Source organism: Charadrius vociferus, unplaced genomic scaffold (genome assembly GCF_000708025.1).
Source record: "Charadrius vociferus isolate BGI_N301 unplaced genomic scaffold, ASM70802v2 scaffold90, whole genome shotgun sequence".
Lineage (NCBI taxonomy): Eukaryota > Metazoa > Chordata > Aves > Charadriiformes > Charadriidae > Charadrius > Charadrius vociferus.
This window is the reverse complement of record NW_009647222.1, coordinates 7,518,405-7,543,760: the sequence shown is the minus strand read 5'-3', so window position 1 is coordinate 7,543,760 and position 25,356 is coordinate 7,518,405. Positions and strand designations below refer to the sequence as shown.

The 25,356-nt window shown below is 40.9% G+C and overlaps 1 protein-coding gene across 1 annotated transcript in view; it reads right to left on the bottom strand.

Moving 5' to 3' along the window:
• Positions 1-25,356, bottom strand: part of LRMP (lymphoid-restricted membrane protein) — a 37,947-nt gene that overhangs the window by 7,539 nt on the left and 5,052 nt on the right. The window contains exons 6-14 of the mRNA XM_009879772.1: positions 24,669-24,746; positions 24,049-24,105; positions 19,333-19,434; positions 15,815-15,978; positions 14,135-14,249; positions 13,542-13,704; positions 2,556-2,672; positions 318-400; positions 109-178 (exon numbers count right to left, since the gene is read on the bottom strand). Coding sequence (XP_009878074.1) covers positions 109-178; positions 318-400; positions 2,556-2,672; positions 13,542-13,704; positions 14,135-14,249; positions 15,815-15,978; positions 19,333-19,434; positions 24,049-24,105; positions 24,669-24,746 — 949 coding nt within the window. The remainder of the gene's footprint in view (positions 1-108; positions 179-317; positions 401-2,555; positions 2,673-13,541; positions 13,705-14,134; positions 14,250-15,814; positions 15,979-19,332; positions 19,435-24,048; positions 24,106-24,668; positions 24,747-25,356) is intronic.

The window sequence follows — 25,356 nt, the reverse complement described above, 5'->3', positions numbered from 1 at the left end:
GGCGGGGGGCAGGCAGCTCCCTGCACCTTTTTACACAGCTCTTGACATGTGTGACCAAGGCATATACTCCAGTGAATTACACAAACGTGTTCAGCAAAAACATCTTACCTTTCCTACTGGGAGCCACAGCTGGTGCTTCCTCACTCTGCTCTTTATTTTTCTTTTCCTGGTCTGCCTCCTAAAGGAGTATCAGAGAGGAGTTACAGCAAGGGAACAGCCACAATACCACTGGAGGGTCCTGTCCTCTCCAGCAGTGTTTTTCTTTGTCACTGCCCAGCCAAACCAGTTCTAGGTTTCACTGTCACTGGGATTCTTACCGGGTCTTGCTTTAAAACGTTTTGAAATGTGGTTTTGTGTTCTTCCATCACGTGGCAGAACTCCTTCTCAGTCACATCCGCTCCTGGGGAGAAACATTCCCAAACCCAAATGTAATGAAGAAACAAATCAAGCCTCCAACACCCAGTGTACCAGCCACAGACCAACAGTGATAAAAGAAACTGCAGCAAGTGCCAGGAGAGGGCATTAAGAAGGAGAGGCAGCAGCAAAGAACACTATAAAGACATAAGGAAAAAGTGTGGTGATAATTATGTTTGGCTTGAAAAGAAATCCCAATAAGCAGCATTACATATTAACAAGCGAGAATATTATTCCTGGTTGTAGTTGCTCTTGTTGAAGTTGCAAGAGTTACAGTAATATTCCCTTAGATAAATGAATTTCATTATTTTGCTACCAATGTGGGGGTTTTTTTGTTTGATTTTTAAAGAGATGGTTTAGAATTAATTTTTGTTTGAAACTCTAGAAGCACAGGAATATGTGAAAAAAATAAATCCCATGCATAAACTAACAGGAGAAGCGATGAGTATTTGTAATTCTCTTCTTTCACGCTAGGCAATATCAGATGAAGTCAAGAAATAGGTGCTACTTCAGCTGCTGCTAGTACGCTGGAGCATAACCAGGTCATAGAATGCACATTGTTGTGGTATTTCAGGTGTCTGTAAACTTCAAACATAATCTGACACTTGGACTGCCCTTTGTACCTAAAACCTGAACTAGCAGGGTGCTGACAGAGCCAAGGAAAGAACTCTTTGCCGGAAGGGTGGTAATGAACTGGTAAGTTCAGGAACTGGTGATGCCAGTTGAAATGCAGCACAGACTTTCAAGGGCCGCAATTTAGAGAAGATTTAAGGCAGGCAAAAATAACCTCCAGAGAGGCAGCTATTAAAGAGATTTAAAAAGGAAAATATTTAAAAGACTGAAGAAAGTTTGAGAATCACACTAGTTTCTTGTATAGCAGTAACTCTGCTAGCTATTTATACCTTGTAGAACATCTAGATTTTTTTTGTTTCCCTTTTTCTCTTTATGTAGTCACACACACACCCCCACACAGACGCAAGCCAAAGAAATGGCACAAGAAAAAACCCAACCAAATACTCAGGTTTGAAGTGCTTTATCTTTTCAGCCTTCACGTGAGCAACAACCTCTGCTTAGCTATCTCTTCTGTCCCTGCCGATTTCTGCAGTATTTGACCCTACGCTTTTGACTTGGCTCCCCAGCACCTTTAGAAGACATTGTGTGGTACTAGCAAAAACCACAAGTGGAGATTCATCAGTGTCTCTGTTCTAATACTAGAAACACTTTCTATTCAGAGGTATACAACAAGCAGCATCATCTCAGACTGTAAAGCTATTTGGACTCTTTATGATCCGTTTTGCATATCTGTTTCCTCCTTGCCAAAGGCACCCAGACCACATATGAAAATTAACTGCAGAGGCCAATGGGTAGAAAGATAATATGCTTAAGTGAGGGGACTGAATTAGATATCAGGAAGATAGTACTAAATAAAGAAACAAAACCAAACAAGAAATGATGACCAAAAGTCTTATATTTAGGCAAAGGTTAAAAAATGGTTACGAAAAAGCACGCACACATATCCTGTGTTGCTTATTCAGATCAGCTTTTTTAAAAATAGCTTAATGACAGCATGTACATGTACTCCAGTTTTGTTTTTAGTTTTTAAGTGAAAGAAGCACCGTCAGACCTCACAAGATTATTCTTTGAGGTGTTCATGGCTATAGCAAAGACAGAACCATACACAAAAGGCCTTTAATCTCATCTCTCTTCTTGACCCATCCCAGCTTCTTGTGCACTAAGCATTGTTTTTGAAAGAGAGGAAAGCATTAGTTAGTCTAGATATGTATCACTAAACTTTTTAAAACCATGAAAACATTTTATTTCCTCCCAAAATTGCCTAGAGTTTAATACCTGCACAACGTTCTGCCAGCTAGGCAAACATCAAGATTTCACTAACTCATTTCATGTTTACTTCTTGCAGTGCTGCAGGCCACCGGCCGCCTGCAAGTAGGTAAAGCCTTACTCCTACTCAGAGTTTCAGGGAGAGTTGAGCGCGCTTGCAGGCTGAAATATTTGCAAGCCCAGAAATTGACAAGTTGTCATTACATTATTTTTCTTACTCAACTTCCTCACTTCAAAGGTGTGCTGGAAGCAAGCCATTTCCTCACGGGGCAAGTGCCTGAGTGCTGCAGCAGTTACTGTACCTGACACAGGACCAGCCGGATCCTTATTGTTGTTTTTCTCCATTGCTACGGAAGTCGGCACATCTTCCTCTTTTTCACGTGAGCACTTGGCTGATTTTTCCTCCATAACAAGGCAACCTATAATATCAGGCAACAGAAGACAGGGCTCTTACTGTTCAGCAAGTGTGCAGACTTCAGCATATATATTTCCATGACTTTCAGCGCAAAGAGTTCACACATCTGTGCCCCAAATTGAGGGCTTACCTGTTGCTGGTGCAGTGCTTTCCAAAGAGGATGTAAGAACTTCTGGGGGTGAAGTTAAGCGATCACTGCCAAAACAAAATTCTTTCAGATACTCATCCATATTATACAATCTTGATAAAGGCTTTTAAAAGCTTGCGCAAAATCTAACCTGGGTGGGATCAGACTTGCTGCTAGCGTTGGCTCTGCACAGTCAATCTTAACAGAAAGAGAGAAGAGTTAGTATCAAGGAAAGGTTTGCCATGTGAGTAGGAAATATTGTACATCAAAGTTGCAATAATTCCCCCAGCCATGCCTAAATTATTTCAGCAGTGAAGAACTAGATGGCAAGTGCAGATTCATCTGCTAGTCTGAAGTCACCCATACATACAGTATGCAGATCAGCATATTATTATCATTAGGAGTAGTAACTATGTTTCTATAGAAATCTTGTCTCAGAAATATCATACCGAGAGACATATTTTGGTTCCCAACTTCACGTTTTGCTTCTAATGCACATTTTCAAATGACCGACATACACGTTACCACACCACTGTTCTATCTTAATGCTGTGCATCAAGATATATCCATTTTCAAGGTCTTGACCTCAAACCCCGTAAGTGAGGTGTGGGGAGCCTCACCCAGCTATAGATGTCAGACTTCTTTCAGTAAAACAAAAAAGCGTTAATAGTAACAGCTCAACAGAGTAGATGATTTGGAACACATGAAACTTGCATGTTGTGTTGAATATTTTCACACATGTCTTTGAATGACTCTGGTTTTCAATATTATATATAATAATCACCTAACTAGTTCAGAAGGCTTCAGGCCTCCTCCTTTGTATGCGAACAGCAGAGAGGAATTCAGCAGTTAACGGCTGGTACGTAGTTTTGCTCGTGTTCCTTGGCCACTACAGCGCTGTTCTGGAACAAAGTCTTATCACATCACAGACAAACCCAACATCCTCTTAAGTTGGTTTTTTTGGGTGGTTTTTTTTTTTTTTAAATGGCAAGGGGGATACCAAATGGGAAATATGTTCTGGAACAAAGTCTTATCACATCACAGACAAACCCAACATCCTCTTAAGTTGTTTTTTTTGGGTGGTTTTTTTTTTTTTTAAATGGCAAGGGGGATACCAAATGGGAAATATCGCTCTTCCTCATTTCACCCTGGATAACTCCAGCTTGCTTATTCAATTGATAGATTGGTCTCTGTGGGTGAAAATAGAGGGTAAACCAGAGGTTTGAACTCCACCCACTGCTGAAGAGGAATGCTGAATAGAAAAATAACAACCCCAAACCGATCTCCAAGCACAGAAGGTATGAGACGAGCCAGCTTTGGGTAGCTCCCTGCATACCAAGTGTCCAAGAGCGCTATTGAAATAGTGGGGGTGGGAAAAACTATTTCAGCGACTTATCATCTATGTTCTGGTATCTTCCCCCTCAAACATTCTCAGAGGACCCAGGAAACACAACAAAGTTTAAAAGCAGGTGACTGAGATCCTCTGGCCACTTCCAAGAGCAACCAGCTACTCCCAGCATCAGTAAGCGCCTTCTCTCTCTCCTCTCCACTTCACTCATCAGAGCTTGACCGCACGAGCAGAGCCTTGCCCCAGCCAGTCAGATGTTTCCTCTAATGCAAATCCAGGCTATTTTTATACTTATTTGAATTTTCTATGAAGCTTAAGGAAGTACAGCATTGCATTTGCCTTGTTCAGGCTATTAGATCTACAGAAGTATTGAGGAAGGAGAAGGTGAAAATGAACAACATGTTGGAATGAAAACAAAAGAAATCTAAAAGGCTTTTAAAACAAACACACACACACCACCCAAACAGACAGATACCCCTTGCATCACTTGGAACTGACTAAAGCAATACAATGTTCTACATGCCCTCTCCCTCCCCAGGTAACCACATGGTCAATGGTTTCTCTTTCCAATGAAAGAAACCCCTCAATTCAGTTTTTAAAACCCCGTACTGACTATTAGGATTATGAGCTCCCATGGATTGCACAGGGTACACTTAAAGAGACACAACAACCACTGTATCCCCCACATTCTAGATTTCCTAATAAAATCTGTTTGCACAGGGCGTCAGAGAATGGTGGTTCTTCCTAATAACGGATTGTGTCAAATAAGATCCTGCAGTACAGTCCTAATCACTTTTTTACCCTCCATCCATTCGATTAGCATAACAATCCAAGGATCCTCTGTCACAGCAGACAAGACTAGGGCCAGAATTTGCCTAACTCCTCCCAAACAAACATTAACATTTGGAAGGTTTATCATCTCTTTTTTAGACTGTGATATGACTTTCACATTTATAAATCATAACAAGTACAAAAAGCTGAAGCTTCTTCTGGCTCTCACAAGAGCTCCTTTAATAAATAGCCCCTAAACTCCTACAGTGATAACACTTTGACAAAATAATTTGCGTTACTTACATGCTGAAGGGCTCGATCTGCTCAAACACATCTGCAACCAGTGTAATAAAAAAGTAGGGAGACTTTTCCTATTAAACAGGGATATTCAAATTTTGCTGCACGTCACAGTTTTTAGAACAGATACTGGACACAGCCCGTTTCCCTTTTCTCTGGGGCAAGCTTTAATGTTTTCCTTTTTGCCCCCTCTAGAATAGTCACGTGTAAAGTTTATATTTTAAAAAAAGCAAAAATAGAAAGTGACATTTCTAAGCCCAGCTAGAGTTACAGAAAGCTCCACAGCAATAAAGCACAGGCATTTCAAACCACTCTACAAGGCTGTGACTTTCTAGAAGGACTGGATAAAGTCAGAGCCCTTGAGAGTATCCTCTTTAAGGTAGCTTAAGTAGTAGCAGCACTAGCTAGGAGTTCCTTACCTGCTTTACTGCAACCAAGAAGCATGCCGAAACCACAGGCAGTCCCCATCACTCTCACTTTTTACCCTCACTGCACTTTCTGCCTTGATTTGCTGCTACAACCGGACCACTGCTGCACTTGCAGGTACCGCACACCAGCCAGGGTAGGTCTGAGGTCGCAAGCTCATTAGTCTCACAAAGGTTATTTCCAGGTTCACAGAAACCACTGACCAATACTCTTCCATCATCACCACCAACACTGGAGTTTGTAAAGCTAATTAGAAGCCCTGCGTGGCAGGGCTGAGGTCTAGATTTCGATAGCGAGTATTGTGGCGCTGAGCACAAGCAGGTGTGCTGAGCTGCAGCTCATCTTGCTGCTGCCGTGAGAAAGCCAACTGGCAGCTCAAGCTGCAGATGAAGGATTCGATACAGCAGTGAAGGTATATCTGGGCACACCAGCTGAAGGAACGTTTTCATACAGCAAAGATGTCATTTTTCAGCTGTTACATGGCAGCCGTGGGAGAAAGCGCAGAGAAAGGCAGCATTTGCAACTAAAACATCCTGTGGCTTCTTGCAGGTGGATAAGAGTGAAATCACTCAGACTTCCCTGGCAGAAGTGAGTATTACTGCAGAAACAGCAGTCTCAAGCCTTGAAACCACATTTAAAATACTCCCCAGCTAAAAGCACGACCCAGATGCACGTGAGCATGCAGACATTGGAAGCTATAACCACAGTAATCCAGAAGACAGGACTACCCCCACACAGAACAAGACATCACAGCACCCTGCTGACTGATGCCAGCTCCATTCGTCTTGGAGCAGTGCTGATTTATAGCTGCTTAATCTGGATCTGGGGCTGAGTAAGGCACTAAATGCTCAAACCCCTTCAAAACCACATATCGGGCACCAGAGACAGCACTCACCTCAGTAAGTGAAGAGTCCATCATTGTAATGGAAACAGGAAGGTCTGCATCAGTGTAGTTATCAGCAGAGCATATTTTCCACCTGGCAATACACATGTTATTTGCATATTGCCCAAACAACAGTGAGATATATTGCCCTTTTTCCTTAAGCACATAACAACTGAACTAACCACTATCTGTATAGTCAGACGGCTGGTCTCTCGGAGAAAGACAAATTCATCACTAACATCAATCCCTCCTCCCCCAAACAGCAAGAACCACCACCAGTCCTTCTCCCAACCTCCTCCACACTGCACAATTCTACAGAAAACCAGTGGCAAAAGCCTCAAGAGCTGCCGAGTCTTTTGCTGCAGACTGCCTGCCTCTGCATTTCTAGGAACATCCCTATCTTAAAATATTCACTGACAATAGTTAGCTAGCTTTCATAATCTTAAGCAGTTCAATCTCAATTTTAAAGATCTAAGGAGGCAGCTTGATAAGCAGAGACCTCAGAACTTCTGCTCTAAACTCTGCAAAAATTAAAAGTGACTCCTCAAAGCCAATAGGATTTTGGCTCCTAAATGGGAGCGTCAGTTGCAAGTTGAATACTGAAAACAGGCACAAGAACACCTACATCATGCCTCAGTTTTCCAGCATGAAATGGAAATGCCATCACTGTATTTGGCTGGTGGTCATACCAAATTTCAGTAAAGAGTTTTAATATTACTTTTGTGAATAGAAGCAAAACATTACTCCATAACATCATTAGCTGACCACCGAGTGTCCAGTATTTGCTATGAGATGTCCCTGCTCTTGAACTCAGCCTGTGCTGGGGATACAGCCTTCACTTGGAACCTGCTAGATCCTGTGGACTCTTCCACCCTTCACCCTGAAGAGTTTATTTACTATCTTACTTGCACCCCACTGATGTCACATTTGAAGTGGATGCGTGTCCGAGACTGTAGCTTTCAAATGTGTAGGTGCCAGAGCTCTGTCTACAGGGTTGATCCCAGCTGTGCACAGGAGAGTTATTTGGCCATGAGGTTTCCAAGGTCAGAGCATCTGTTGAGAGACAAGTGTGAAGAGTGACAGTCATTGATTGGCAAAGTTAGATTTAGTCACATATCAATTTTTGACTAAGCCTAAAATAATCAAACAGCAGACCAACCAAATACAGATTTATAATAAGACAGCTTCCATCTTGGTATGACAGGGTTAGGTTATGTGGCCTTAATGTATTTTGTAGATGGAGAATCTGCAGCACCTGGGGATGTGGATTTTCCATCAGTTATGTTATAGAAACTTCCACGTGGGACAGCTTTTTGTATTGAATTATTTTGTGTAGCATAGATCTTTTTTGTATCAATGTCTGACTGGTGCAAGCCAAGAATACCTGCCTTATTTGTGGCTGGATCATGATATTACAGCAAGTTGCAAGAACAAACAGTTGGCGCACTGAAACAGCCCTTTCAGAGAATCAGAATGCTCTTATAAGGAGCATGTGTGGTCAAGTAAGATCATCTTTCTCCCAGTATGGCGTAGAATTACAATTGAGCATTTTCTAGGTTGTGTGAGAACAGATGCCATGTTGTACCAGCTTACTCTGGAAGAAACACTTTGCCTGTAAGATCCCAAATGCACTCTGCAGTTCTGTGGCCCCATGTTGCATATCTCTCATGGTTGCTTTTAATATTCATAAGGCTTGAGAGGTGCAGGGAAATATGAACAGCTTACAAATGCAGGAGAAATCAACAAATACAATTCTTTTGATTCCCAGCAGCTATGTGACCTGTTCAAGTTTTTAAACCAGGACTGACCTCAGCTCAGTAGCAAAGTGGCAGGACGTCACTTGCTAACTCAGCCTCTGCCACTCTATGGGGTCAATGGGAAGAATGTAACTCAAGCCCTCTCGATCCAGACTGGCACGTATCTTGTCCAGATTATACTTGGACGTATGATTTATACCATTCCCTAAGCTTTTAGGAACTCCTGTTAGGTTGTCAGGCAACCACCTTTTTCAAGCCTTTTTTTGCAAGTGTTCCAAACATGGTTCAGCTTCCTGGATTACATGCAAGGAGCCAACAATAGATTTTTTTCCATGCTCTACTAGCACATTTAACACCAGTGATACTGTTCTATACTACCCATCAACTCTTTCTATATTTTAGGAGAGACAGAAAAATGGCCAACACCACCAGGTCTTACCTAGCAGAGGTGTACGCCAGAATGAAATATCTGAGGACAGTGTCCTGGGAAGTTCAGTGCACAAGGTGGATCCTTCGCTCCCCAGTATTTCAGAGCAATGGAGCTGCTAATTGAAAAATAGAAAGTGATGCTGTTGTTCAATCACGCTGAATACATTAATGCCACCAACTCGCCCCCCACACACAGTCGCACCTGCATAATGTAATACTAACAGTTATACAAATACATCATCTGTTGCTTTTTTGTCTAGAAAAGCTCATAGGCTTAATGGACAGAACAGATACAGGAAGAGGTAGAATAATTCAACTTTACATTTGCAACAGACGTTGGTTCAAGCTAGGTCTGAACCTAGATGCTATGGGGGTTGGACTAGATGATTTCCAGAGGTCCCTTTCAACCCTAACCATTCTGTGAAACCAGACAAGACGAGCAGGACAGGAGAACCAAGGGGAGTGGGGGGGAACCAAAACAAAACAAAAACAAAAACCCACCACCCAACAACCAACCAACCCACTCCCATGAAAAACAAACTAAAAAAAGCCCTGAACAGCCTCCCCCTTTCAGGCACGCCAAGCCAACCAGACAGACTAAGTGGGACACTCGTCCAGTATTTAACACTTGCTACACAGGTCAGGTTTCCCTCAGCAGGAGTAGGAGGGCAGCTCCAGCTCAACTTCATGGAGACAAAGCACTGCCCCCATCACCCCCTGCCCCTGAATGCACACCACTTGCTTGCTGTTTACTTCTCAAGAGGAGTCATCCGAAGACGTCTAGAGGAAATTTCTGAAGCAACACTTGGGCAGCTGCACTTTACCTACTGTTGCTCAAGTGATTAAAAAAAGTAGGAAAGAAGTTGGAAGATGTAGCCCCATCTTCAGCCTCTGATCCTTCTCCAAATGCAATTTAACAAGTGCCTGTATTTTGTCACAGTGACTGTTCAGAAGGTTTTGAATATAGTTTTGTATGTGTGTATACACGTGCATACATATATACATAAATAAGCATCTCTATTTTTATTGAATGCTTAACTTGGCAAAGTTTCTCACAGGGAAAGTTATTTATTTCCTTCTGGTCATTAAAAAAAAGGAACAAACAAAACTAGTGTCACATTTTAACAGGCTCAGTAATGGTTATAGTGAACACGCTTACCTTCCCTTTTACTGGCTCAGCTGATGTGGGCAGCAGACTGTAGTCAGATTCTAATTCTGCACAGCACTGTTGCAATAGAGAAATAGTTTAAGGCAGGCAGATATAGAAGAAAAAAGGTAAAAAAAAGAAAAGGAACACTACGACATTTGCTCATTTATGAGCAAAATGGAATTTTAACTTTCTAATTGTTTTTTTTTTTCTTTCAGCTATCAGGAAAACTATGCAGTTGCTTCCCCTTGCTACTTTCAGCCTTTAATGCTGCAGACCTTTAATCATAAATACAGGTTTTATTAATATAGAGCTAGTCCACACTTTTGATTCTGCTCCTCTGATGCCCCCTTTACAGCCTAGGATATGTTGTAGGATCTTCTGTTTGGCTTTACAAATATCTTGTTGTTCTATGCTAAATCCAGACCATTCAGCCCCTGTGCTACAGCATTCCTTACTAGAGCTGGTTGGGAACACAGTCCTCCTACAATGTGTCCCCCTCCAGCACCTTCCATACTTGAAGAAAGTATTTTTATTCAAACCAAAGTACTCCAGAGTCATACAATTCCCAACATATTTCCACAGAGGGGCACAAAGGCAACAACCGTTTCACTGTCTATTCCAATGCCTGGATACTGAGAAATGTTTTATTAAAAATATTTTAAAGATTTGTTTTCAAGACTGTGTGTAGATGACAGGGCTTATTGTGTGAGACAAATCACAACAATGCATCAGGGAAAGTTTCCCTCAGCCCCATTTGATATGATCACCAACAGTTGTTCACAGTGAAGACCAACACCACACCTGTAAGTTCTAGCCCATTTTTTCTAGAAGGTTGAAGAAGGGAAAACAATAGTGCGCAGATCAGTACATACAGTTTACTGCCTCCACATATATGTACACGTTAGAAAAGAAGAAACCAGATGCTGCCAAATTACTTGCAGTTCATCTCAGCTGTAGATGCCCTTCCACCAAAGCACCTCCTGTGCAAGCCTACCTTCTCTTCTCCCACCAGACAAGCATCATACCTGACACACCAATTCACAGAGTCGCCTTTGAAGCACTTCCCATCTTAGTGTGTTAACAGTTGCTATGAAGAGACATTTACAAGTCTTACAGGGTTCCTTATAACTGGATAACAAATAGTAAGACATTAAGTGCCTTTAAACCTGACTACTACCTATCACAAACGCATTGCACTTTGCTTTAGCCTAGTTATATCTACAACAGTTTTTTTACAGGATAGAGTTTTAAAAGTGCACTTTGTTTTGTGAGTTCCAGAAAACACCAGGCACTTTCTTCCCTGTGGCTCCTCTCCCTATGAGGAGAGGCTGAGAGAGTTGGGGCTGTTCAGCCTGGAGAAGAGAAGGCTCCGGGGAGATCTTATTGCGGCCTTCCAGTACCTAAAAGGGGCCTACAGGAGAGCTGGGGAAGGACTTTTTACTAGGGCATGTAGTGATAGGATGAGGGGGAATGACTTCAAACTGGAAGAGGGCAGGTTTAGATTAAACATTAGGAAGAGGTTTTTCACTTTGAGGGGGGTGAGGCACTGGAACAGTTTGGACAGAGAACTTGAGGCCCTATCCCTGGAGGTGTTCAAGGACAGGCTGGACATGGCCTTGGGCAACCTGGTCTAGTGGGAGGTGTCCCTGCCCATGGCAGGGGGGTTGGAACTCAATGATCTTCCAGATCCTTTCCCACCTAAACCATTCTATGATTCTATGTTTCTGCTTACTGCAAAGGGAGCTAATGCTTGCTCACATCATCAGCCCTAAGGTGCCACAGTTCCCTGTGGAAATGGATGACTCCATTACAACTTATTGGAAGAGAAACATTTGCCCTTCCAATTTGACATCCTGTACAGAAGTTTTAAAAACCAATGGGCTTTACATTATACTGAGAAACATTCTTTGTTCAAGTTTGGTAATGCCAGGGCCTGCCTCTTGTGACTTCTACCTCAATGTAAGTCTATTGTAGCTTTTATACCATAGCTAATAATGGTGGGGGATGGAGATTTCATTAGCACCATGACCTCAGTGCCCAAGCCAAAATTGAAGGCAGCTCTCAGTAGCTTGTTCAGCTTTTTCACTGGATGAGGGTTATAGTGATATGTGGCAAGGCATGATTAGGTGTTTGAAACATAGAAGGCTGACTTAAGTTGAAGTAGCTTCCTTGGCAAACAGCTTCCCTCATTTCTCATCTCTTATCATGTGGGTGGGAGGGAGTAGAGGAATAGAGCGGGTAGGTGGGTGGGGAAGAGACTACAACCCAGCCCATCGGTCAGAAGGGGCACTAGACCTGTCTGACTTTCTGCAGGAACCAATATAAAGCATGGTCCTCCCATGGTCCCATCCATGTTTGTCAGCCCTGTTCTTCATAATACCTTGCAATTTCTCTACTCATCTACTAGTTTATTTCTGTTTATCTATGGAAGGAGATTTCTGCAAACTATCTGGAGTCATTTAAAGCCAAAGTCTCAGCCATTTTCAGGGTGGTGGTGTTTTCTGCGGGTTTGTTCAGAGGTTTTTTTTTGTTTTTGTTTTGAGTCACAGTGGCACCCATCTCTTCCACATGTCTGGGGTTCTCTTTCTTTTCATTTACTCTAGCTCACTTTGTAGAAGAGCTTTGTCTGTTCAGAGCTGGAAAATGATACACTATTTCTATTGTTATGCCTCTTGCTAAAAAAAGAAAAACAAGCAAAACCCAACCAAACCACCCCACAGTTTGAAGGACACAGTAAACATGGAAGCAACATGAGAACACACATGTGAACAATGCCAAAATATTGGTCAGAAGTCAGCAAGCACAGTCTGGAGCTGTTTCTGCCACATCAGTGCTTAACAGTTGTGCCTTAGAGCTAAGACACAGAGTCCCACTGTAATTTTTCCTACAAGACAAATTGTAGTTTTGTATGAAGTTGCTTACAATACATGTATATTGAGCATCAGTCATACTGTCCTGCAAAATACATGCCTGAGGCCAAAAGTTCAGTGGGCTTAAGTCAGTCAAATTTTATTCCAATAAGTGACACACACTCTAGAATTTGGAAAGAAAAAGCCAGAATCAAACTGGATCTAATTGCCCAAGCTTTTGAGGTGTTGATGTTGTTAGCAAGTGAGCAAGAGGTAGTATGAAGTTTCTATGGTTCTATAGCAAAAGTTGCACGTGTACAACACAACTGCTTTCTACTGAAGACAACAGCCTAATACCATGCAGTTATCCAAAACCACAAAGCAAATACCAGCAGCAAGCAGAATGCAGAACAAAAGTCAGGTCTATTTGGTACAGGAAGCTTCAGAAAGAGGGATGACTTTGTTAGGAATAAGGTGGGCTATTCTGGTGTGGGAACAGCACCTTCAGTAAAAGAGCGTCAGTGCCACCCCACAGAGTTACTAACCCTTCCTCCTAGGGCTGGAGATTTTGTTAGGAGGTTCTGCAGTTTTGGTCCAGCCCAACACCCACTTATCAGGATCCCACCTGATTCTCAGCCCAGCTGCCATGGGTTGCAGATCTCTTAAAAGGAGAAGGAAAAACAGAAAGGGGAAAAAAAAAGAAAAGAAAAAGACTCCGCAGAGCATTTTACCAGATGACCTGCAGATCAGTCCTACTCCCCTCCTTGCCATAACTAAACCATAAAGGATTTACCCATGCAAGAGTGAATGCTGGCACACTGACAGCGGTTACTCACTTTTTTGGTCTTCCACCTTTTCTTGAAGCAACTGACAAGTGCTTGTTAAAGCTGCATTCACATCCTTGAGTTTTTGCTGCTCAGAAATGGCTTCCTCTAACTTGCATTTCCAGGATGCGGCTTCCTCACAAGCAGAGTGAAAGGCTTCAACTTGATCCTCTGCCTAAGCACAAAACGACATTTAAGAAAAAAAGAAGGGGAGGAGGAAAAAAAAAAAAGCAGCCGGGCTAACACAAGGAGCCTCTACAGTTCATGTAAATGAAACCAAACTGCATCTGTTCTTTCTCAGGAAGTGATAAAGCTCCCTCTGAACTTCTGCATTTTTACATTGGGGTGGACTGTGTATGGAAGCTATTTTTGGTTGGGTTTTTTTTTTTTTTAAACCACCACAAATATGCAATGCTGCTTCTTTCATCAGCAAACTGTTGTCACCACCCCCTCAAATTTTACTTCCTCTGCTGGTTCCACTTTTGCAATGAGACACTCCACTCCGAACATGCAATTTCCTTTCCCAAGAGCAGTGATGCATTGTACGTAGCCTTTTGCATTTGCTTGCCCGTTTTCTGTGTAGAAGGAACTAGGCTGTCCCTTACCTGTTTGCCAGCATCCTCGAGCTGCTTTATCGCTTTCTGCAGCTCTAAACCAAGGGCTTCTGCCTGGCCAGCAGTTTCTTCTTGTAACTGTTTGACAGTTTCTATCTCACGTTGCCTGTAGGGTGAGAGAGCACAAACCACAATCCGTTACTGATATTTTAGAGCAGGCATGCTCGGGAGATGACACATGCTAGTTGTTGAGACATGCATCGAGAACAACTTTCAGCTGTTATATATTGCAGCTCCCCAGGATCCAGCACCAGGGACTTTCTTCTTGCTAAACACAATTCAACCCAGTAGGCAGACAAGGCTTTTCTATAACAGCTCCAGAATTAGGAAGGGGATGGAGATTTTCCTTGGTTTCTCCTCAGCTGTGCCAGCCCCAGCCAGCTGGGTACCATAGTGGGAGCTTGTGGAATAGCCAGAGAACTCTCAAAGAACAAGAGCTTAGTGGGGCAAACTTCTGCAATTTGGTCAAAAGAATGTATTGTTTCATGGTTTGGGAGAAATAGTAATTGGATATGCAGCCAGTCATTCTAAAAAAGATACCCTGAAGCTATTACTGCAGACACATAGCTTCATCAGATTAATTTCCCAGCATTGCAGAGGGTATTTCACTTGACAGGAAGCAGGTGCCTTCAGAACCAATGATAAAGATGATGGCTTTCAAGGAACCCCTTCTTTTCCACTGCAGAAACCCTTTTCCCATTTCTTATTTAACTCACCTTCATTTTTTTTTTTTTTCCTTGTTGCTACCACCACAAACAAGTGTGATACAGAGAGACAGCTTTAAGAAACCAAGCCATCAGTATTTTTATCTCTTTTCTGAGTGAAGGGAGAGCATGTGGGAGGTCTACATTAACAATGTTAAGTGGAAGATAAGTCAGGCAAAAACACAGAATGAATGCTCTGCATTAACTCTCAGGGATGCAAAACCCTAGGAAGCTGCTTACGCCCCAAACCCAGGTAAAGGCATGCATGCAAAAATTTACATTTAGCATAGGATAGCAGAAGGCTGACACTATGAGTAAGCCTGGGTTCCGCAAAGACAACAAACTCAGATTAGTTGTTCTGGCCAGAAAAAACCTTGACTGGCTACTTTCCTGAATGCCTGAGGAGAGGAGGGAGGGCATGCAGAGGTTTACACCTGCTGTCTTTTGCTGCCGTATCTGTAACATCAAAACTCGTAGCAGGAACCATGGTCCAATAAACTAAAATTTAAGTTACACTTTCATATTTAATGAGACAACTCACTGAAGCTATACCCTTGAGAAGCTGAGACATCGTATCATCTGGGGCTAGCAATTGCCTCCCAAAGCAGTAATACCTGCTGGCATACATTTTTACAGGTCGTCCGCGTCACACAAAGCCAGCAGTTCAGTTTAATGGTTGCACCTGATAGATAGGCAGCGCCCTCTTGCTTTAACTGCTCAACCTGTGGTCTCCCTGGTGATTTTAAAGACATCTCCAAGACTGTATGCTACTTCATATACAGACCTTAACTCACACATGGTGTTAACTTGCTGGAACCAGATCCACTCTCCAAAAGAGCAGATAGTTTCCTTTATGAAAATTCTTCATAATTCAGCAAACTTTGTTCAACAAGACAAACCCCACCCACCAAACAGCTAAGCAACAAACAAAAAGCAAACAAAACAAGACACACACAGAGACACATACCTGGCAGAGAGCTCTTTCCTTAGGTGAAGTTGCTCTGTCTTGGTTCTCCTCAGGTTGCTTGCCATTCGAATAAAATCCTTATCTAGGGATTCTTTGTATTTTTCCAAGAGATGAAGTTTCTGGATCCAAAGGTGTCTTTTTTCTCCTAGTTCTTGCTTGAGAACCTGTAGAATTTTGAAACTGAGTTGCCACGTGCTTAGATGAGGAACAGAGCCATGGAGTAAACTAAAGCCCCAGTTTTTATGATAGGAATTGACTTCCACCATTTAGTACCATCATCTACATCCAACACTATCAGCAATAAAGAAGGTGAATGATTGATAGGATCTTGTAATCTACTCACGCAGCATCTGGTTGCAGAGGGAGGAGAGGTGGGAGAATTAAGGAAAAATACAGTTTAATAAGGTAGTGATTATGAAGGGGATATGGGTGTTTGTTTTGTACAAAACAGTATTTTGTGCAGTCTAATAGGTTAATAAAGCTACCTAAACTTCAAACCTGTGCCTTCTTACTCCTGAATCTGATGGGATGTGGGAACAGACAGGCTGTACTCCTACCAAGTGTTAGTACTTTACAACTTATGTGTTGCTCCATCATCAAGAACAGTTTGCACAAGAAAACATAAGCTTTCCCGTATGCTAGTTCAATTTGACAAAGGGCTCCCACTTTTTTCAAAAGATTACTTTTAAGTCAAAAGCCACTCTTAGCCTTCGTTTCTGTTCAAGTCTAGGGTACAGAGATAGCCCTTTTCTTCTTTATCCCTTGTAAAACAATTACCATAAATACTTGCTAACTGTGTAAGCATGGCAGAAGATTACATGACACATGAAGGAGTCTTTACAACTTACCCCAGGAAACTTCCATCACAAGATGCCCAGATACAGCAATAAAAAAAACCATATTTCATAAGGGGAAGTTTTAGTAATGACCATCTTGCAGGAAGACCTAAAATTTATCATTTAGATTTCTGTGACACTTTCAAAGTACAACTAAGTCCTTTGGCACCAATTTGAGTTTTTATTACACAAAGTAAAAACTTGAAAAACCCCACCAAAACAAATAAATTCATATTTCAGTTTGTCATACATGCCTAGCAGATGAAATCTGCCCAAGGGATGAGTCCTGTAACAAAGGTTTTTGGTTTTACATCCGACTTGAGGGAAGAAAAAGAGGCAGATGGTAAAAATGAAGTGTTAAGTAACATTGCATCCTCTGTGTTTCTCTGACCATTGACTTGCAGTATAAAGTCCTCTTTCTCAGACCTTGTTCAACTGAACACACCAAATAGAGTCCTCAGCTTTTAAAGAATACTTAATAGGAATCAAGCAGAGATCAGGTAAGAATGAGGTTCATATTTCTGGGATTTTACATTAGTTCAAAGGGGAAAACATCAATCCTACAAATATGGGCCATGCTACCTACTTGCCAGTCAGAGTCTAATGTTGTTGGTGAACTTCAAACGAAAAAGTGCAGCATATCAAGTCTCATGCTACAAAAAAAAAAAAAAAAGAAAAAGGAGTGCCTGAGCAATGTTGCTAGATAGGTTTACTAGGATGACATGGGATGTGATCATGTGCAAACACCCACATCCTGAAGATCAGTTTCTCAGCCCAGGCAGGCAGCACTTGCTCTTAGAAATAACATGGTTTTGACAAATAAGCGGTATAGGTTTATCAGTGCACAAGTGCCAATCTTATCTTCCAGCAGGAGAAGGGTGAAAGAGTTTTTGCTCTCACCATCTACATATGCTTAAATATATGTATATATGCACAAAACCACAGGCACACTTACATTTTACTTTATGGATAATACACTTCAAAACATACTTAAATACTGAAACCTAGCAAAACAAACTTGTCCGTAAAACATTTCACAGAAAATGGTAGGGAAGTGTTTAAGCTTCAAGTGATAGCACATGGCCCAAGATTGAGGGTTTTTTTTTTTAGGGCTACTGTTGTTCAGCTCCATATACCATATTTCCCATATACCTTGCTTATCCTAGCTAGGTGAAAACAATATAATTGACATGAAGTCACTTCCTATCTCCTATCCCCACAGGTCCCAGGACAGGATCTTGTATTTTTAACGAATCTTTTTCTTCCTTGATCCTCTGTTGGATTAGTTTCCAAATGCATTGCTCTCTAGCAGCCACAATAGGATTCAGTTGCCATGATCAACTCCAACACCCGCATCAAAAATTCTTGGCTTTACATGTTTAACAGGAATATGATCCCAACATGAATGGTAAGTTAACAAGCATTTTTCAGCTGTGACAGCTTTAAAGGAGGAAGTTTTTAAGTCAAGATCAAAAATTACAGCAATGCACGAGCCAGCAGTTTCCTAAAGTCTACCCAAAGTCACACCAGGGTGAAGTGACCGAGATGCTTACACCTTCTCCAAGGAGAAGCTTTCAAGAAAAAAAAAAAATAAGAAAAGAAGAAAAAAAAAGTTGGTTGGAGGACTGGATGGCTCCAATGATTGCTCCTGCCTGCCCAGAAAAATGAAGAGGGCCATCTACAATGTTTTGCAGCACTAGAGGAAAAGGGTAGCTTTCTGCTTAAAGCTAACAGCTTAAAGTAGTACATACTGTGGTGCCACCTGCTATGACCCAAGTGGGATGAATCAAGGCTTTTGCATCTATTAAGGAGTCAAAAGACACCATTAATATACAGTTTGGTGAAGTTTTCTGTATCAGCATTCCTAACAGATTAGTAAGAAGGAGCAGGTTAGGAAAAAAGCTACATCCAGCAAGACAAAAATTTCAGAAACAGTGCGGTTACATGGGAGGGGAGGAGACAAGAGCAAGAGAGTTGAGCTGTGTCCACAGACTGCTGCTACCACATGAGGAAGTTATTTTTTCCAGTTACCTTGAGCAAAAGTCTTTACTTGTAAGCCTCACAAGAGGTATAAGGAATACTAAAAATACATCATGCAAGATTAAGTTGTAAAATATACTTTTGTAGAAGCTTTTCCTACGGAGTGTGTCCAGCAAAAGCAGAACTCTTTGCTTTTCAAAGGTTTTGATTTGGAAATCTGGTTATAAAACCACCCCCCTCCTCATCTTGATGGTAAACCATCCACCACAGTAGTCAGATTCAGAGCACTGGAAAACAGGTGCTGGAGGAGCACGGAAACACGCAGTGGGCAGAAAAGCTTCAGAGCTCACACAATACAGTGTTGCCATCTGAGCTCATATCTCTCTTCAAATCAACTTGCTTCATCTACTGTTTCCTTCAAGCGCAATTTAGCAAAGTGAGCTCTTGCACAAGACCAGTCAGGAAAAGCACAGCATTTAAGTGAAAAGCAATCATCCCTTTCCTCCTCAAAAAAGAAAAAAAAAAACACACAAAAAAGATTACAAAAGATATTTCTCTCCATACCTCCATCTCTGAGCTTCAAATGGACTCCTAGGACCTCAAGTAATTAATATACATAGCATGCTACACTAAGGCAACCACCTTAAGTGTTTGCACAGTTCCACTGTTTCATAAAATAGCTTCAGAGAAACACCTACTTACCACAAGTTTTCTTTCCCAAACTTGTTGCGTGTTCACATCAGGATCTTTTACCCATTGTAAAGAAGTCATGACAAGCTCTTCTGCTTCAGAGGCTTCCTCTTGCTGAAAAACAAAGTAAAAATAAATACACACAAAAGACCCCTCCACTCCCCCCCCAACAACCAAAAAAACCCAACTCCAAAACCCCAAACCTTGGCACGTCTAGTACTAGTCTGACACAATGTTGCCCAGAATTACACAGGTTATAAATTACAGTGCTAGAGCAGGTGCCAAGGGATATCATTAAAGTATGTGCCCTGCCACCCACCCCCAAGCAGCAATTACTTTTTTTTTTTAAAAGGACTAAATATGATCTGATTATCAACGCTTGGAGAAATTCTAATTAAAAGGCTGATAGAAGAACACATCCTTATTCACATAAGCTCTACCACTGACCAGGTTTTGCATGATAGTTTTAAATTTTTCTCCAGCATATTCAGGTCCCTGAAGTAAAAAGAGTACTTCACGGTCCAGCGTTTCATCCAGGGACGTCCATTCAGTCTTGGAAATCTTTGAAGAGATGGAATAGCCAGCTAGCTTATTTTGACATCTCCTCATTACTAACCAGCATCAGTGACATTTAGACTTCTCTGAAGCATCCCTGCATCATATTTACCAGAAGGTCAGAAACTTGAAGCTTGTAAAAGCTTTTCAAAACCATCATGTCATGGGGATTTTAAAAAAAAAAAAAAGCAAGCCAGCCAAGCTGCTGAGTGATCCAATGTAAATTTTCATGTCAGGAGTAGGCAAGAGGAAGTCAATAGTTAGTTGTCTTTATTCAGACAATGCTTTACCAAGTGGTGAATAAGTAGAGCTCTTACTCGCTTTACAGGTGATTTGGTGGGATCGTGTCTCAGTACAGCATTTGAGAGGTAAACACAGTGACTCACTGCGACTCCGGGGAGCTGCAGTAGGGGACAATGTTACTTTTGAAACAGATGTGCCTAGCCAAGTATACCTCTCATTTCTGTGCCTATAGTTTTAGTCTGTCAGTAGATTATTTTTTTTTCCTGTTGCAAATGATAACTCTTTGCAAATGCACCACATACAAAAGCAAGTAGCAGCATGGTGAAGTATTACAAGAAAAATTACTGCAATAGCATGTATTTGTTATTAACTCTGCTGCACAGCTTGCATTTGAAGCACTGTAAGGAAGGGTGGGACTCCACAGAATGTCTTTAGGGAAATGGGCACAGCATAGCTCAGATAAAAATCTGGACCAAAACTATAATGTACATGTAAATTGTTTTTTTTTTTTTTTCCCCCAGTAGTTTTCTATTTGAGTGCTGGAAAGCTCTGAGAACAGTAAATTAGAGACCAAACTTCCAGTGTTTGTGAAGTGTGTCTGATCAAAAGCATAGTTCCCAAAAGTCACCAAGCCACCTGCTGGGTGTTCTGCAGAGGGTTTGAAGTTGTGTCCTCCATGCCAGACTCAACTGCAGTACTAGGGTTTTGTCAGCCTGTGCCAGACTCAGAAGGATGCATCTCAGTCACTGTCCAAAGACCTCGGGGAGGGGGGGAAGAGCTGGGCAGAACTTCTAAAGATCTGTCTCCATTGTACCTGCTGAGGGGCAAGGGAATGATACCTACAGACAGATGCTTATCAGAGTTCCTAAAAATAAGTTACATGAAGACTCTACAACCTTGTCAGGATGCTTACTCTAATGCTTAATTTTCTTTTTACAATATTAGACTTTGAGGAAAAAAAAGGTTCACCTCCTGCAATTGAAAAAAAACCAACAGTGTTTGTGGCTGGTGTAGGTGGTACAAGAAGAAATAGACTGTTACTTTCCTCAGCGTAATAGCCTTTATATGTTTGAAAACTGGTGCCTTCTATCAGTCTGTTCTGCTGCCAGCTAAATGCATGACCCTAGGTCTTCCAGATTTACTTTGTAGGTCTCATTTTTTAGATCTGAGTGCTTTGTTTGTTTTTCTTTGGACTTTCTCCAAGCACTTGGGACAACATTGTAACCTTCATGTTCTATGCTTGTGTCCTAGGATTAATGACTTCCAATTCCAGGGTTATCTAATGATCTACAGGGAATGAGCTTTGTTCTTCCTTTACTCATGCAAGACAACTGGGATGAGACTCAGTGAAGATTTGATTCATACCTCAAAAGACTGAGCAAGTTCCAGTTCACAGTGCAGTGAATTCATCCCTCCAGGAGTATTACTGTTAAATTTACACAACAACGGGAAACTCAACCCATTTCTAAAAGAAGCAGAAAAAAAACCCAAAGCGTATCAGCCCTTTTTGACTTTTGATGAACTGCATTTCCTGTGACTTGTTCACAATACTTACGAGATCAGCTCTTGCTGCATGTGTTGCATGTTCTCTAGTAGCTTATTTTTTTCTGCCCGCAAAGTCTAGAACATACATTAGACCTGGTTACGGTGTTAGTTTGTCATGCAGAATAAGCATAGGATATACATGCTTTCCCCTTACACAGTCAAAAAAAATAATAAACTCTGTCCCATACCTCTATTATCGAGGAACACTCTGCAACAGTTAGCTTCAGTTCTTTGATGTCTTGTTCCTTCTGCAGAGATTGTGGAGAAAACAACCTTTGAAGTACACAACCTGACAACTAGCACTTTGAAGTACATTTGTAATACTTACAGCTATCATGCTTTGTAAACAAAATAACACTATACTTAATCCGACATTACAGCAGTAAGCTGTGCTATTTAGGTTTGAGCAGCAATCAAATTACATAATGCAAATGTAAAAAGAATAAAGTCAACTACCTTGCATATTTGCTATCAGAAAGCACTCAGAAGACCTTTTCTAGACTCCTGAAATTAGGGAGACAGAATAATTCTCTCCAGGTGCCTTGATTTAATTTACTGCTTATCTGGTTTCTTTACCAGCAATAGCAGATTAAACTAGACAGAAGCCCTCTAGTTTTAGCTGAAAACCTGGACTATATTGTGCCTGGCATGAGTCTGAATCCCAACTGACCCTTAAAACAAGTTGCAACATTCAAACCAGGACATGAGTTTACTCTCATTAGTTTTCATGATTAAAGGCATAGACTGTAGCGCTCTGTAGATTAAACACCGTGTAATGGAAGGGCTGACAGAGAACTTATCAACCCTTATGGTAAGACCGAGAGGTTAGTAGAAGCAGTAGCTTTCTTAGCATCTCAAACGAGCAATGGGCTTCAGTCATGTTATGCCACTACAATAGAAAACATTGCACAGGCAAGCAGAGCCTGTCTTGCAGAAAACAGGAACTTTGGGTAGGAGCTCTGGTCCTCTCACCCCTTTTATGACTTCTTCCTACTCTTCCTCTTTAAAAATAGTTGAGGTTTTTGAAAGAGATGAAATACACAGGAAGCTAAGCAGGAAGAGTGAGGTTATAGAACCAAGTTTCCAGCCTTGGCAGAGAAAATTGATGTATGGTGCTGAGGGTTTAAATAAAAAAGTGTTTTCTATCTTTGCATACCTTCTGCAGGCCTAGAAAAGAAAGGTTGCCATAATAATTTTCAGTGACCATCAATCCTATCCAACCTACCTTTGGATAAAGAGCCATGAGAAGGTTTTTTTTTTTTAGCTTACAGGTAAACCTAATCCAGATGCAAACAAGGAAAGTCAGTTTTCCACAATAGTTTCTTTGAGACTATACAAACCAGTCATCTTTATCTACAAAAACATGCAAACTAGCAGTCTGCTTTCAAAATTCCTATTTAGTCAATAGACTAAAAAAACTTTTTAAAATAAAAGGATACTACAGAGACCACAAAAGCTTTGAATCATTCAAGGAGGAGAAAGTGAAAGCTATTTTAAAGAAAAAAAAAAAAACCATGGAAAAAGTTAATTCATTTGCACCCTTAAGCTACTTCTGGTAAAAAACCCCAAACCAACAAACAAAACAAAGAAAAACCACCAACAAAACCCAATCTACTAAATAAAAAAAAAACCACTCAAAGTTGTCAGCTGAATCACATTAAAGTTAAGTTCTCCTATTACTATTTGAATTTAGTTGCACTCATTTTTTTGGCAGACAGCAAAAAAATAGTCAAATATTTCATCAACTGATTTAGAACATGTTCTGCTAAACAGAAACTCTATTAGCCTAGAAGACTATTTGCATAACTCATGACTCCAGAGAGTGCCAACACCCTCATGTAGTTTTATGTCTTTAAACTTGTATTTTGTGTTAGAATATAAAAACATCAGAAGTGTTCATTCTTCAGCAAAGCCTAGATAATTACACCTCGGTAATGAGAAAGGATAAATTTGCTTTTCCATTGGGTTCTGAATCATCATTTCTAGTTTGACACAAAAATTAAGCAGTTTAAGTAAAAGACACGGAGGAAAGGATCTTCTACAGCTACATTCTTTTACCAACTGTTGAAGGAAGTAGCCTTTAGAAGTTTCTGTACATTTTTCTGAAGTCTTCAAGTTTGTTTTGTTTTAACAGGTTGTTTTTTTGGTTGTGTTTTTTTTTTTTTAAGTAAAAGCAAAATCCTGAAACCTTTAATTATGCTGACTCATAACCAGGTCCTAAAGCAGATCTCGCCTACTTTGAAGCCATTTATAGGATCAGGTTCTGCAGTGTGAGAACAGTACAAATAAAGGGGCCACAGTGAAGACTCTTGCCTTTGCCTTTTTACAAATCACCCCATAGTCAGTATTTTCAGTCAAGGCAGTAGTGAAGTAAAAGCAACTAACCTGGATCAAGTTTGCCTCTTTGTTCACCACCGTGCTCTCATAGACATGTGCTTGGATCTAAAGAATGAAGAGATCAAAAGTCATTCCAGTCATCACTGTGCACTATAATACAAGCCTGTTCCTATCTCCTACTTGGAAGGGGGAAATGGTATCAATATTCCTTGCTTAGAAAAATCAAAATCTTCTCCGAATACCTTGCACAGTGCATTTCAAAGTCCAAATCTTGTACTCAGTTAAAAGTGCAAGCGTTCTTAGCTTTCACAGTCACCTTTGTTTTCTCTTGTCTGTCCTGGCTAATAGTTTCAGCAACATCAACCAAAGCATAGCTTTCTAATATATTTTCTCAAATAGCAGCGAAAAAGTTTCCTAAAACTTTAACTTGGAGGAGAGAATGAAGCTGTGGATTTTTAATTTATTTTTTAATATTAGCCCAGTTTTTAACCTCCAGACAGCAATTTTCTTTGTCAAAGCTGTCGCACTGTCCAAGCTGTGATTGCATTGCAGTTCTTTAATACAGACAGGTTCTGGGCTGTCTACTTTCTAGGGGTAGAAGTTCCCCTCACTAGACCCAAGTAAGCTATAGGCTGTCTTTTTGTTCCTCCTAGAGTTGAAATGCTTACTTGAAGCTCTGCTGCATTTTTAGACAGCTCCAAAATCTTCTTTTTAAGTCCATCAGTGTCCATGCTATTCCTAATATTCTGAACAAAATACAGAACATTTAGGCACAGTGGAATAGATTGCATAGTTTCTTCAAGGAGAAGCTGTCAAAATGACATGTCCACCCCCAAGCTACTGCCTACTCTAAAGCAGTACCAGCATTTATGCACATACATTGTATATGCTTACCCCACTGAAACTGTTTCTGCTACTTTTTCCTCCCATTTCTCCAAAGCACTGTTAACAGAAAAGACCTCAAAACGTGACTTATAGGCACTACCAGATATAGAAAGCTAAAGAAAAGCTTTCAGGCCTGCACCATGGGAATTATTTTTGCAAAAATGCATTTAATAGCTATTTGGACTTGTGTGATTTTTGGAAAAACTAATCTTGAGCATGGTGGTAAACACGCAAAGAACAATGACTACCATGTTGTTGTAATAGATAATAGACCCCTGAATCCATGAGGTACTACTCCTCATTACTATAATTTAACCTGTTTCTCTATTTCATCCTAAATAGTCTAAAATACAGGCTGTAACCAAGTTTTAAAATGTTTTATCACCTGATAAATCTGGTTTATAAAATATTTACTTTAATGAAATAAAGTAACAATGAATATCTCTCCTCTGACCAACAAAGAAAAAAAAA